A 15,062-nucleotide genomic window follows, 5' to 3' on the forward strand; every position below is an offset into this window, starting at 1 on the left:
TCCTGTGCCATCACACTCAGTTACCCTGGCAGCCTTCCTCTCAATGGATGTCATTTAGGTGAATAGGTCGAGGAATTAAAACAGACCTGGCTGTTGGGTGCAATGGACGCTGCTAGTTCTCAATCACTCTGAGATCTTAATTTCTTTTAAAGCCCATAATGGGCAGTTTTATCGCCAAACAATTTTGCAACAGGAGATGTTGCAAAGGTGTTTGTGGAAAATGTTTGCATGCTGCTTTGGAATAGTGATGGTTGTTGGGTTGCTCCAGACTGCCTGTTCATAATTTTCCACCTATTGTCCTCCAAATGTTGTTACTCCCCTCTCCACATCAAGCCTGACTGCCAGTAATTCTGGCTGGGGTGATGGTATTGGGAGTCCAACATCATTTGAAGAGCCCCAAGTTTCTTATCCCTCACGTAAGATGCTGGCTGCACTTTAAGGGTTATATGGAAATTGACGTTCTTGTATCAGAGGCATCGCTGCCTGCGTAGGCACTGGTAAGTTTAGACTTCAGACGACAGTTTCCAGGCTTAATTCATGGGACAGCATTTGTTTCTAATACTGAACTGCCATACATCTGCCAGTAGAGGATGCTGTAACTTCATGGAACGCTCTGATTCCAAACATGCGAATGCCCAAGGCTTGAATACAACACTGGAAGGCATGGCGTCCGACTGTGCTGAACGATATTCCGCCACTGTTATCCAATTCTGTTTTCTGCTAGACTTCATATGAAAAGGGGCCTTTAGACAGTGCTTTGTAATCTGTCTTCCCATGTGAGTATTAAGCACAAAAAGCAATCTCAAAACAATACCACAGACAGGGCTCTTTTGCACAGCAAGGTATAATTTATACCTTATAAGTATACCTCTGACTTCTGTCAAACTTCCTGCTACTCTTAACTAGGTGGGTGTGCTGTTTGCCGTTTAACTAGTGCTCTCCACTTTGTAATATTGAAACTGGCACCAAGAAGAACTTAATCTTCACGCTGTTGAAGCTGTTTCACCCTTGCCAGAGCATAAACCACGGGAATATTCATGTTTTAAGTGCCTGTTTTGAGATTAGGGTAGAAAAGATGCATTAGATACGTGATGATACAACCCTTTGATATGCTATAATGTATTTGTTACCCAGCCCTGATTTAATTTTGGGTCCTTGGGTTTAAGAAAAATGTCACTTAGAGCATGACTGTAGCATAATCTGGACAGGAGCGTGTGAAATGGAGGAGTGTGCATCAGGAGAAATGATGAGCTACCATCCTCTGTGCAAACATGGTCTCTCTGTGGATTTTCTCCCCTTGAATGTGATGGTAGAACACAAAAATCTGAATATCAGATCCACAATATGGGGGACTCTTACTGTGAGTACTTCCCAAATTGTTGGGTGGCCTCCATCTAGTCTCACCTACGCTTCCAACTCTCCGTTGTTCTCTCAGTAAAGCAGGAGCAATTAATAATCATTTTATTATTTATACCCCGTCCATATGTCTGGGTTTTCCCAGCCACCCTGGGTGGCTTACAGAATACATAAAATATAATAAAGCATCAAATGTAAAGAAACTTGCTAATTATCAGTTGAAGGACACATTCAAGCCAGGGAAAAACACTTGGGAAGAGGGCCAGGGGCTAAACAGAATAGCCTGGAGGGCTGCATTGAGTCCCACAACTTGAGTGGCTTCTTTGCTGCTCTAGGAGTTCAGGTAGGAGTCCTTCCTAGCCCTACCTGAAGACGCCAGGGGTTAGGCTAGGGATTTTCAGAATGCAAAGCAGATGTGCCCAAACTGAGCCCATCCCTAAAATACTTGCAATAGTCAGCATTGATGGATTCTAATAAGAGGTATTGTCTTGCTGTCCTTGTGGGTTTTACTCTGTGTGGATATGGTTACTTGTTTTTGATCCATGAAGGAGAACAAGCTGGCAGACTCTTAGGTGCGGAAGAATGAATATGACTGCAGTTGTGTGGTTATGGTGTTGGACCTACCTAGGAGTGAGGAGCCCAGAGTTCAACTCCCAACTCAGTCATACTGTTGGAGGTATTTGCAGATGGGGAGAGTACTATTGCACTCAGGTCCTGCTTTCAGGCATCTGGCTGGCCTATGTGAGAAAGAGATGCTGGATTAGGTGGGCCAGTGGCTGAATCCACCAGATGGTTCTTATGTTTATGATGTTTGCTGGGTGGCCAGCCAGCCTCTCTGTCTATCTAACCTAGCTCACCTGGCGGCTGTAAGAATTAAATGGAGAGCTGGAGACTTGTGTATACCACCTTAAGCTCCTTGCCGGAAAGGTGGGATATAAATAAATCTGACAGAGGCAGAACACTATGAAGGATGAGTTGCCATAGTGAAGGCAAAAGTAGGCTAATGGTTGTGCCAGCAGAGAGCGCCACTGGGCACCTCAGGAGCACCGAGGCTGTTTTAAACAGAAAGACGTAACAGCTCAGATATTTGCACTGCAGGACAAGGCTGAGTAGCTCCCATGGGTGAACCTGACACAGCTCTGCAAATTCTCAGACAGTCTTGGCACATACTAGGTTCACCCAGGAGAGGGTTTGGTTTGCATACATCACTTCATTTGTATTATTGTGGATGGGGCTCGAAAAACAGCTCTCTTTCTCGTCCAAAACCTATGCACTGTACTCATCCTGGTTGGAACGGTTTTCCGCTTCACACATCCCACTGCTTGGGCTTTACAAGATAGCACGAATGTGCCCCTGCTGAAGCTAGAATGAGAAGTCACAACTCTTTCCTTCTCACACCCACCTACACAACATGAAAGACTCTGAAACTTAGAGTGGGCCAGATAGATGGTTTAGTGAAATTGCTACCCTCTAAGCAGGCTACCTTATCCCTAAGAAAATGCCCAACGGTTATCTGTCTAAAAGACTTATTGGAAGCCCTTAGAGGAGGAAAATTCATTATCTTTCTATGCAACTTTTTAACTTTCATTATTGAAAAGCTTTCCCTTTTGAATACCTCCTCCCAACAAAACACAATGTTTATTGTGCACGTACTTACTTGTGGTTTAAACCCATTGGTCACCTTATCTAATCCTTGGAGCACAGAGTGAATAATTGTCCACATGTATAACAGTTGAGATTTCTCCTTGCTGAATTTAATCTGCCTGCCTGATTTGTCAATTATTGGGTGATTTGTTTTTAAAATGTTTTAGCTTATCCTTTGAATGCTATGTATTTCCTGCCAATTCTTTTATCATCTGCAAATTTGGCAAGCGTAACTGACCGCTCACTCATCCAAATAATTAATGAATATATTAAATGCTGGCTTCCAACCAAGCAAATGCTGATTTTACATTATTTTCTTCAGTCCTTATTCCAAAAGCCTCCTTAGGAGGATATAATGTTAAATAGCGGATTTGGTGAAAAGCCTTGGAAGTCCCTATTACCAACTGAGGTCTCGCTACTAAACTATCATATCAAAAACAGAAAATAAACTGGTGCTGTAGTTGTCTTTTACAAAGGCAAGTTGATTATGAAGTTTTCTCTCTAATCTTGTAAATGAATGGTTTTGTTTGTACCAATATTCCCCCAAGTAAATAAATCAGATTCTATGCATCCTTGGATCTTTTTCAGTGGCTGTCTGGACACAGTTCAAGGAAGCTGCCGACCTTATAAAGCCCTTAATGCAGAGGTGGGGAAACATTTTCAGCTCAAGGCTCACACGTCTTTTGGGTGGAGCAAAATATGCGACTCTTTTCTTTGTACAGTCCAGTCCCACAGTCAGGTCTCTACACTTGCATCTCTCTAGCCCAAGCAGGCAAGAGACATTATCACAGTTGAACGACATTCCAACCAGCAAAAGAGATGAAGGTGTGGAGTGCGGCTGGGGGAGAATCCTAAGGGCCAGTTAGAGATATCTAGAGGGCCACATCTGGCCTCCAAACATAAGGCTTCCTACCCCTACCTTAATGCCTTAGTCCAAGGGTAGTCAATGTGATGTTCTCCAGATCGTAGAAGGGTCATCTAGTTCAACCCCATGTTGCTGGGCTGCAAGTCCCATCATCTCTGTTGGCCCTACTGGCTGGGGCTGATGGAACTTGGAGCCCACCAGCTTCTGGAGGTCACCTTGTTGGCTACCCCTGGCTTAGATGCTACATATATCAAAGGCTTCTTTCTTGTCAGTTTTGCCATGAAAGAGCACTTTCTTACATTGGGCATGAACAGGAAAGGAACACAGAGGCATTCACAGTGGAATTCCTGTCCGGTAGAAGTCCATGCCAGGAGGCTTTGCAAAAGAGTGGTCAAAACCTTCCTCTTTGAGCTGGACTGGCATTCAACAGCCGGAGGTCAAGCAGGCATGGGTATTTATAACTAGCTGGGTTTTGAAAGGAAAAAAAAAGTTATTTTTCACTGTTGTTACCTGCACTTAGCCGTTCCTGAAAAAGGGCAGGATAAATAATGCTGCAATAAATAATTTTTCTGAGACTGTGCCAGTTTTCAGCAATTAGGACAGCTGGCTGTTCAGAGGTTTGCCCCACTAGCTCCTTCCGTAAATGCCACCAACATCAGTTCAGATTGCCCAAGTGAACTGTTTTCCTAGCCTTTGGCCTTTCCCCATCCTTGTTTTTGTCAGCACTGAATGTCTCATCACCATTTCCTTCTTGGTGAAGCAGAAATACATATTGAGCAATTCTGCCTTAAAAGCACAAACAAGCAACACTCCACCTTTCTTGTTTGGAGCTGAGCCACAAATCCACTGTACCTCCCTCTGTTGCTTTGGCTACTAGTATCGATCCACGCTTCTCCCCAACCCCATAACTATAGCTTGGTCTGTGCCCGTCCTTTTCTGATTTTCTCCCATTATCTTTATGCTACACAGGTCCTGGCGAACCTGTTTTCCCTTCTGCTATAATTTCATCTTGCGACGTTAGACTGCTAAAACATATCCTTAGCACATTACTTTACCTTCACATCCCATTTCAACAAGCTGGATGTGAGCTGGAAGGTGACACAGCACCCTTCTACCCCTCCCCCTCTTTTGCCCAGAGGGATGACATGAGGGCAAAGTGCCTCTTGCTTCTTACACATGCCCTTCTGGGAGGCCTTCAGCTCTGGCATGCACTGTGGCCACATTCCATTCCGCGTCAGCTTCTCGTGCTTCCGGGGACATCAGGTTGTTGTTGATGGTAACCCCAGGCTGGTTCTGCAAGGAACTTGCCCCACCCCCTGGATGACAGCAACAAGTCGTGTCATTCTCACTAAGCCCACGAGAAGGCAACGGGTAGAAAGAGGATGGTATAGAATACAATGAGTGTGGTAGTAGCTCTCTGGTTCCCAACTTTCCCTTTAATGCCATGCCATGCCACACACACACACACACACACACACACACACAGTGGGACTGCACTCCCCTCCCATGTCTGGAAATAGAATCCAGGAAACTTGAATGCTGCTCCCCATCACCCAGCTAGACGTCTCGGCTCCCTGACTCACAGACCCATTTAGAGCTCCTTCCACCTGCTGTTTTCCTGGCTCCCTGTCCCCATCATCACTGGGCTCTGCCTTGGCTTCCTGATATGGGATGGGAGCTTATTGCCTGTATCCCAGTCTCATTCATCCCCAACTAAGCAAAAGTTAGATTATGAAATGAAAAAGTCTCCTTTTTCTCCCAGTCCCTGACTATTCACCTGTCTTAAAATACACCTTCCCCATTCCCGCAATGATCCGCCATTTGCAATGATACAGGGCAATTTATCACTTCTTTTTTAGGAACATGAGAAGTATAAAACTAAAACTGACCTTTTAATATTTTAAATGAAAGTATTTGAGATGCAACAACTGAAATGGACAGGGCAAATCTTTCTTCATGTCTTGATCCTTAATGCATGCAGCCATACACCACAGCATCTGGACTTTTTCTTTTGCCAATGCATTTTACTAGTTTGCATAAAGAACTTGATTTCCCCGCTCTAAGTGTCTCTTTCACTGAAACGCCTTTGAAGAAGCTACATGCAAAAATGAAGAATGCCAGCCAGCAATTCTACTTTCTTCACCAGACCCTTGATGATAAGAGAAAAAATTCCCCCTGTTCAAAACCCTTTTCTCTGTGCCACCTCTTATATTGCATCTCAGTCCACAGGGCTGATGCAGAGATTCTGTTGGTCATTTGAGTTCAATTGTGACCATTTGCACATGGTCCCATTCTAATCCAAACACTCCCTTTCTTCCTTATAATCAACTCCTACTGACCAGGGCAGGGAATAAGGGCTCTCTATAGCCCACTTTCTTCTGAGTCACCTTGACCTTTTCAACTGTGGCTGAACGGTTGAGGGCCAGCATTCTTCAGAGAAAAAGTTGAATCCCACATCCTGCTCCCATGAGCTCCCTTGTTTGGCTTGCCTACAGTTTTACTCTCATTATGTCCAGTCTGAAGTATCCACTAGAACCCCAGCAAGGCCAGAACCCACATACAGAATGCTTGGAGTTTCACAGCCCACATAGTGACAGCTGTATTGTGAGCAGCTGGCAACAGCAGCAATGTTCAGTGGCCTGGGCCCTTCTACTGGCTCTTGCTTGGTAGGCCATCCTATTTTCTCCCTTATTCACACTCCTGTATGCCATATCAGCTTGATGCCTCCAGGAGAAAGTCAAAACAAACACACAAGCTAACAAAATTGTTTTTTCTGTATCACAGATCTGGGGCAGCAAAAGATGTCAACAGACTCTTAATTTATCGACAGGTCCCTGGGACTGTAGAGCTCAAGGGAGGCAAACTATGGCTCCTGCTAAGAGACCCAGGGCCACTGCACTCTTGCCTCCCATGAAGAACATCATGGCGAGGAGACCAGCCTGGCCCCATCCACTGGCCTGCACAACAGCTGCTCCATTGCTTGTTTTCCTCTTCCCTTCCCATTCCTTTTTCCTTTTGCATCATGACATTGTGAGTCTACAGGCAGGGACTGTAATATTCTTATAGATACACAAGCACACATATGCATAGTGCTTAGAAAAATCTTAAGCATTATGGTTTAATTATTCAGAACAACTAAACCAAGTGAGCAAGAATTTTTCCCATTTTTTAGAGTCACTAAAATAGTAGCCGCTTATAGATTAGGATTTAAATCCAAGCAACAGAGCAGAGGGATAAAGAGACGACAGCAGCACTATGATTTGTTGGCTACGGGAGGTTATTGCTTGTAACTCACACAGCTTTCTCCCTTCAATTTCTCCACAAATTAACATATATGCAAAGGGGGAAAACCCTCTTAAAAACTCCCGAAAGAAAAAATGTTCATCCACACAGATTTTTATATCTGTTAGTATCACCTTAATGACCTCAAATCTATGTTCTCTCAAGAATGGTGCAATTCATTTAGCACCCTCCTGCTACAGAAGTTGCATGTGGGACTAATTCAATTTCTGTTGGGGGAGGTTTAGAGATTTGTTGTTTTTTATCTAACAGCTTTCTTCATCTCCCCCCTTTACACTTGTTTCCAGTGGGAAATCCCTTTTCTCAAATTAGGGGGTGGGGGACTTGGGGCTTTCCAGATGTTTTTTCCACTAACTCCCATCAGCTATAGACAGTGTGGCCAGTGGCCACAAATGATGGTAGTTGCAGTCCAGCAACAGTGCCAAAGTGACTTGCATTGGCATTGAGAAAGGGAAGCCTAAGTTGGTCCCCTGTTCAGCTATGGGGCTCACTAGGCGGCCACGGACAAGGCACTATCGCTCAGCTGCTTCAAACATTTCACAGGCCTGTTGTCCCGTGAAAGGAAAGGAAAAATCAGTTGTATAGCAGCAGCCAACAGTTGCTGTACATAAGCTTATCCATCCTTTGTACAAAACTCTGTAACAAAAGGAACCTTTGAAAAACAGGATAATAAATTATCCTTTCAACACCAGACAACGGGAACATGGAGGTGTTGAGGTTGGAAAACAAGCCAAAAAATAGTTTCATTGCGACTGGCAGAGCTCCGTCTGCAATAGTTTCAGTTACCGGCAGCGATAACCGTTGTGGAAAAGTTAACCTTATTTTTTTTTACCAAACCCCAGAGTCCTGTAACATGTTATGTGTCTCACATTCCCCCGCAGGACATGTGGGTTGCTCTCACGGGCCAACCCCGTCCGACCTCGGCCCGCTGGGTTTTGCGGATCTGCTGCACCCTGGGACATTCCCAGCCCCAAAGCATCACCCCCTTCCTTCTTTGGCTGGAAATCGACACCGTCCAAGGCCCTTTGCCTGGTAACGTGGGCGGGGGTTCCCGGAATGGAGCCCTACCAGAAACGCGTCACTAGGCAGAAACTGACCATATATGGCCATCTTCCTCTGCGTCAGCGCGAAAAGCCCCCTCCTTTTTACCCCGGAGGCTCCACCCACTGGAGCTGAAGTCAGAACTTGTGAGATCAAGGAAATGAAGCTCGGCGTGTGGGAGGCCGCCCCTCGGGGCTTTTGGGCGCACGCCCTCCCCTTCCCGTCCCTCGCTATAGGGAAAGGGAAAGAGGCTCAAGCTGGTTTTCTGAGCACCAGCGCTTTCGCATCAAGGCTCCGAGTCTGACATCAAAGGAAAGTGGGGCGCGGCGAGGGAGGGGCGGGAGAACAGTCCCCCAAACCCGGGAAATGACGTGAAGCGGAGAGGGGAACAAGGCACAACAGTAGCGCAGCACATTCAAAAGGCCTAGATCCGATTGGTTAGGGAAAACATCGGAGGGGGGGGGTCGCAGTTAGAGACAACAGAGATGACGTGCCTAAATTATCGTAGGTTTATAGGGAAATAACCCAGTAAGGAGTTAAAGACACACGCAGGGAAGGCGAAGGGCCAGCTACCGGTAGGAGGGCTATTAGGTTTGGTTACATCTTGGCAACAACTTTCCTCTCCCATCCCTCTAAACTTTAACTTCAAGAAAAGAAGAGCAAGCGAGTTAAAACTGCCCCTAAAGAAACTGAGAGGCTGTTAAAAAAAACAACAGCTACAAATAAAAGTCTGATTTTCCCGATATAACCCCCCCCCCAAACAACTTGTAAAATAATCTCTAGGAGAGGAGACAGCAGATTAAGAGGCACACAACGGAAATTAGTTAGAACATGTTTACTTAAATAGCTTCAATAAAAAGTCAAAAACACAAATACAATCTTTTGAAGAAAAAAAAAACTGAATTTGAGGACTCAAAAGAAATTAAGAGCACAAGTAGTAAACAATCCTCTCCCGCTCCCCTTTCCCCCAGTGACCCCTTTTGTCCGTACAGTGGCCTCCTGGGAGGGAGAGAGGTGCTGAGGTTTCATCCCTTCCCTGCCATCCTCTGTTCTGGTCCCTTTTGTTTCAATTATAAATTAAGCGATCATCTCCTTTTTCTACTGGCACAAGGAAGAGATCAGAAGGCCAGTTTCTGGCTCTGTCCAGAGTACCTCCAGTTCCACTGCACCAGCCAGCGACGCAGCAGAAGGGGTGGAAAAAAGGCTTTTGTTTTTTCTTTTAAATACACTCACGCACGAAATCACTCTCACATACAGATATATATAAAAAAAACCTCTTACACACACTCAGCACAGACCGGAGTTCTGGATCCACCAGACTGAGAGTCACAGACATAACAACTTGGAAAACAGGACTTCAGGAACAGAAGAGTTGGGAACTGGGCTCGTCAGTCCGGTTCCGTGTAAACTTTTGCATTACAAGTCCCCTCTTTCTCTTCTCCCCACCCCACCCGCCAAAAAGGTCTTTGAGACGGCAGGGATCGCCGCCCATCAGAAGGACTGTTGCATCTTGGCCGTCAAGAGGAGCTGGCAGCCGTTGTTCACGTGGTTCATGACTTTCTGCTTGAGTTGCGCTACCTGGTCCCGCAGCGCGCTGGCCGTGTTGGACAGTCCCGCGTTCTCGCTCTTCAAGGTCTTCACCTTGTCCTCCAGCCTAGCGATGCGCTCCAGCTTCCTCTTCCTGCACTTGGTGGCGGCCAGGCGGTTGCGCAGCCGCTTCCGCTCCACCTTGATGCGCTCCTGATCTTCCATGTTGATGGGCGACACGGGCGGGCTCTGCATATCCGGCACCGTCTGGGGCTCCTCTTTGAAGCCTCGCGAAGGGTGCGGCAAGGCCAGGCCGTGCGGCTGCGGCATGTAGCTGAGGTTGGCGCTGGGGTAGCTGGACGTGGTGCTCAGCGTGGCCGAGGGGTTGTAGCTGGTCAGGTTGGTGTAGACGGGAGGCGGCTCCTGCGGGAGGGAGGCCCCGTAGCCGCTGCTGGCCGACGAGGCCGCCGCCGCTGCTGCCGCCGCCGCCGCCACCGCTCCGATGGAGACATTGGGCGGCGGCATGTGGTTCATCTTGTGCAGGTCGTCCAGCGCCTTGACGAAGCCGTCGGCGAAGCCTTCTTGCTCCTCGGTGGCCCCGCGCGGGTAGTAGTACTGGCCCGGCGGCGTCGGGGTGGTGGTGATCACCCCGTTGCTGTTCTGGACGATCAGGCGCTCCAACTCCGGGGCGGCTAGTTTGAGCGACGAGCTCCCGGTGTCGGCCTGTTGCTGCGGCGGCAGCGAGCCCGGGAAGTACCCGGCGGGGCCGTCCTCTGGGGCGCGGAGGTGGTGCGGCAGCTGGGACTTCAGGCCGCGGAAGGGCTCCGCGGACAGGTTCAGAGCCATGCCCGACTTCAGCGTCTTGTAGTCCTGCCCGTAGCCGGAGAGAAAGGAGTCAGGGTAGAAAGGCTGCTCCATCTTCGTGCACATCAGCCGCGCGCTGGGAAGGGGTCGCGAACCCGGGCTGGGACCGTCCGGGATCGAGCCTTTTCCCTAGCTGCCTCTGCCTAGGGGGCGCCGCGGGTCGAGTCTCTCGCTCCCCGAAACGAGGGCAGCAGCGCGCTTCCTTCCGCCTCCCTCCCTGAGCTTCACTTCCAGATTTCGGAGAGACACTCACAAGGAAGGAAGGGAGCTCGTCTTTCCGGCGGCTTCTCCAACCACCCGCCCTGACTAAGCTCGGCTAGCGGGGATGGTTCACGCGTTGTCTGTCCCCCACCAGAAGGCGCGCCGGCTTCGAGCCCTCCCCGAGAAGCAAAAAGGAGCAGGTACCGTACCGGCGAAGGGAGAGCGAGAGAGAGCCTCCGGCGCGCGCGCTGGCGATTGCAGGTTTGCGAGTTATCTCAGCTGCAGCGTGCGCTTCCCGGAGCCTTTTATTGCGGGCAGGCGCTCGGCGGCGGCGGAAGCGAGCCGCCATTGGCTAAGGAGCCCAGAGCGCCTCCGCCCACCGCGGCGCACGCGAAGGGGGAACTGAGCTCATTGCTCGGCAGCTCGTGCTCCAGTAAACAGCCCCGGGGAGGGGGGAGTTGTAAAGGCGCCCGCGTCAGAGGCTGGGCGGGAGGGAGCCCGGGAGCGAGAGAGAGAGAAGGACGCACGCGGGCCCCGGGGGAAGAGAGGGGGGAAGAGCGCGCCACGCACCAAGCCCTCCAGTGCCACAGCCCCCCCCACAGGGGCAAGGTTAACATTCAGCCACCGGAAAGGTGGTAAAACAGGCCATGGGCATATAGACGAGCGGTTTTTGACAGCTGGAAGGGCTGGAGGCGGGAGAGGCCGCTCCAGATTCCCTCTCACAGGTTAAACTCGCAGGGTTGTTGTGAGGGGGTGAAATTCACATAAAGCCCCAGAAGTCAAGCGCAGCTCCCTGGAAGATACGTGTCAGATAAATATGCCACATTCAGTTGGGATGTCAGCTTCACCTTCCAGGTGAGAGAAGCCCCATCTGATGGTGAGGCAATAGGAGGGCTTTCTTCATTATCAAATCACAGGGAAGGGCATTTCTTTGGAAGAACTTGTATTATGTTGTATGTATGGCAGTCGCACACATGTAGAAAGGTAATCATTTGAAACGCCTTCCAGGTAGAAGTTTTTAAACCCAGAACAGTAGCGTCTGACTAGACATATGTACAATAACACACAACCTCTGGACACAGAGTGCTCTTTCTTATAAGGTCTAACTGCACACATGACATTGACTCAATGTCAGTAACTAAATAAATGTGCAGCCTGAGATGGATTCATGCATAAGTACACAAATACTATAGAAATATGTACAGAAGAATCTCATTCCAAATGGAGAAGCTGTTTTCACAAACTGCAAACACTTAAATGCCACATTAAGACTTAACCCAAACATAAAGCTGCACCCTGCCATCTTCAAAATAAACATACATACAACCTTAAAGAGACTTGTATACTACATTCAAATTCCAGAGGAGAAAAACACCAAAGGCCAGATGTACACCCAAAGTTCAGAACTGTAAAATTACTCTTATATAAAATCATTAATTACAAGACAACACATCACTTATGTTTATGGCACTTAGCAGAGTTTCAGAAACACAGTTTCCTGCCCCCAATAATCTTCCAGTCTAAATTTTGACAGCGTGGAAGAAAAGAAGATAGGGGAAGAAAGGCAGGAGGGAGAGGCACCGGTAGCCAAAGGTGTATGAAAGCAAATGAAGTTACACCTGGTTACAGTTGTTGGGCATGAGAATTAAGGAGTTAAAGACTTAATGGAAAAGGTGAGTTCTGAGGAGGGGCCCCACAAATACATACACCTAAAGACTCTGATTTGCACAGGTAAACCAATCCTGACCCAACCCATTCACCCACAGTTAGAAGTACAAGGTGCAAAGTGATAATCAAGCCCAGTGGCCATACTTTGGGTGGGTCTCGCTTCTTCTACAAACATGAGTATGTATTACATACAGTTCTCTAGCTTCATCTCCTTGCACGTATACACAATCACCCAGACGTCTGGGAGAAGCTTCATCACATTCTTCTCCCAGGGTTTAATATATTTAACAAACGATCCATCTCCCTGCAAATATCAGGTATTAGCTTTAGCTGATCTTTATACATTTTCAAGGGGATGTGAATTGTAAAGAGAGAGAGGTTTATTAATAAGTTATGAGTTGTTTCAGCAACCATAAGTGTGTAAGGGGAGGGGAGAGAACTTCAGGCATGGGGGCCAAATGCAGCTCTCCAGGCCTCCCTATCTGGCCCTCAGGACTCTCCGCAGACCATGCACCCTCCACACCTACATCTCTTCTCCCCAGACCATTCTCTCACTGGCACTGCTTCACACCCTTCTGGAGCATTTTTGCTTGGCTGCCTCTGGTCATTATTGGCATGTGCCCCCCATAACATTGCCCAGAAGGGATTGTGGCCCTTGGTGACTGCAACTTGACATTCTGGTAGTCCTAATACATTTCATTTTTGGGACAGTTGCCTTGAATGGAATTTACTTTCAGATAAGGATGTAGAAGATTGCACTTCCTCTCAGTAATAGTAATGGTAGAGGGCTAATCATTTTGTCTGATAATTAAACAGCTGTTTCTAATAAACGAAACCTCTCTCCCTCCCCCCGTATATAGAGTAAGGAATTCAGTGTCACACTACAGCAATTGTTTCGCCAGCGCAAGCATTTGAGCTTGCTAGACGGAATGATTTCCCCTCTTCTTCCCATGCACACTATTCGGGGTGGGGGGAGACCTGATCCACTGGCAGATATCCTTGCATGGGCTTCTGTTAATGGGACTCATTAGTTGAATCCCACCCACATATTAATATAAGTTCCTCTCTCTTGTCTCTGAAAACTATGAGTCATTTGCCCGATTCTCATGCACAGTATAATAAAATATTCTAGCATGAAATAAAACAACGTATGGGGCTCTTCAAATATAACTTGGACAAAACAAAGAGTAGAAACAATGGTACTGTCAAGCAGTGTTAGAAACTGAGATATGAAAGCTAGGAGCTAAATGGCACCTTAAACCTAGGTTATGGGCACAACAACGGAATGTCTAGGCACACTTTTTAATAACAAAAATAAAAGCTGAAAATGAATGAACGACAGCTAAAACATTATATTCATTTTTCACAGGGTCTAGTCCTTCCCCTGCCCACCCCCCTAATATTCTTAAGAGGGTCTCTTCTCCAGTCTTCAGAGAGTAGCTGGAAGTAGGGAGGCAGAAAAAGGTCCTCCTTTCCTTCCACCCTGCAGTTTTAATCTGAAATCTTAGGCGCTGTACTGCGCCCAGAGCTCAGAAACTGCTCGTGCTAATGAAATTCCCTGTTGCAAAATTCACCCAGAACAACGGGAGTTTCGAACACTGCTGTTGGGGCAAGAATTTGTAGCAGAAGAGTAAGGTCCTGCTCAGTAAAAGAACAGCAGGACCTCCAAATGCAATTATGGCCAGCTTGCCACATTTTGAAATAGGTGAAATAATATACATTATCATCCGTCGAGCTCCCCCACATACAATTATTAAGTCCAGAGTCTAAAATTACCTAATTGCACCACTGCCTAGAAATGTCCACTGTTCTGCCTGGTCCATGATCTTTCAAGCGGTACAAAGAAAAAGGCTAGAGTGAGGGTCACAGAGGACTGTGGCATGTATTAAGCAGCACCTATTTCTTAAAATTAGAGGTGATGGGGCCCAGGCTCTCCTGGAAGTCCTTCCTCCTAGCCTATGATGTGTAACGGCTGATAATTATTACTTAGTAGTAAAGGAAAACTCTTTCCACGTGATCATGTCTTTACTTATATTTCACATGTCCCAAAGCTGGCTGGCCCTGGTAAAAGCTTGTGAGCTAAACACCTGGTGAGTTTTGCTCAAATGAAGTCAAACTTTAAGATGCCTAAAGAAGAACCATGGAGAAGCAAAAAGATAATGAAAAGAGGGAGTACCATTTTCGCTTTGCCCAGGAACACTGTTAACAAATGGGCAAAATCTACCATTCGGAAGTAGGCTGGGCATAGCAGGTTTCCCTTCCTGGCTCAATGTATACAACAGAACGTTGTCTAGGAGGGCTTTGCAGCTTGTCCACTTGACCTATGGGTCCTTGGTTTAGCTTGTCTCATATTTTGATAGCCTTATACTAGAATGTGGCAGTACATTCTCCCTAGACAAATACAACTCTGGGTTTTCCTGAAAGTCCCAGAACTTTCTATCTGCCATCTTGATGTAAATCCAAACTCTACCGTATTTGCAGGGACTAATGAAATGAGGGGTGGGAAGCTGCATGAAACTAAATAATGGTGAAATTGCACAAAGGGAGAAGCATACGTCTGGGGAACAGTCAGAAGCTACAGTGCCACAGGTGAGTA

General features: G+C 47.2%; 1 protein-coding gene and 1 long non-coding RNA gene across 2 annotated transcripts in view; both read right to left on the reverse strand.

Annotated features, from left to right (window-relative positions):
- The window catches only part of LOC310755161, a 59,958-nt gene that overhangs the window by 11,299 nt on the left and 33,597 nt on the right, over nt 1-15,062 (reverse strand). The gene's annotated exons all lie outside the window — the stretch shown is intronic.
- Nucleotides 9,027-11,162, reverse strand: JUNB (JunB proto-oncogene, AP-1 transcription factor subunit). The gene is given in 3 exon segments (XM_083597478.1): nt 9,027-10,603; nt 11,008-11,043; nt 11,046-11,162. Coding segments are annotated over 3 exon segments (1,044 nt in total). The 5' UTR covers nt 11,148-11,162; the 3' UTR covers nt 9,027-9,697.

The sequence above is a fragment of the Podarcis filfolensis genome (assembly GCF_964270895.1).
Source record: "Podarcis filfolensis genome assembly, chromosome: 2".
NCBI classification, from domain to species: Eukaryota; Metazoa; Chordata; class Lepidosauria; order Squamata; family Lacertidae; genus Podarcis; species Podarcis filfolensis.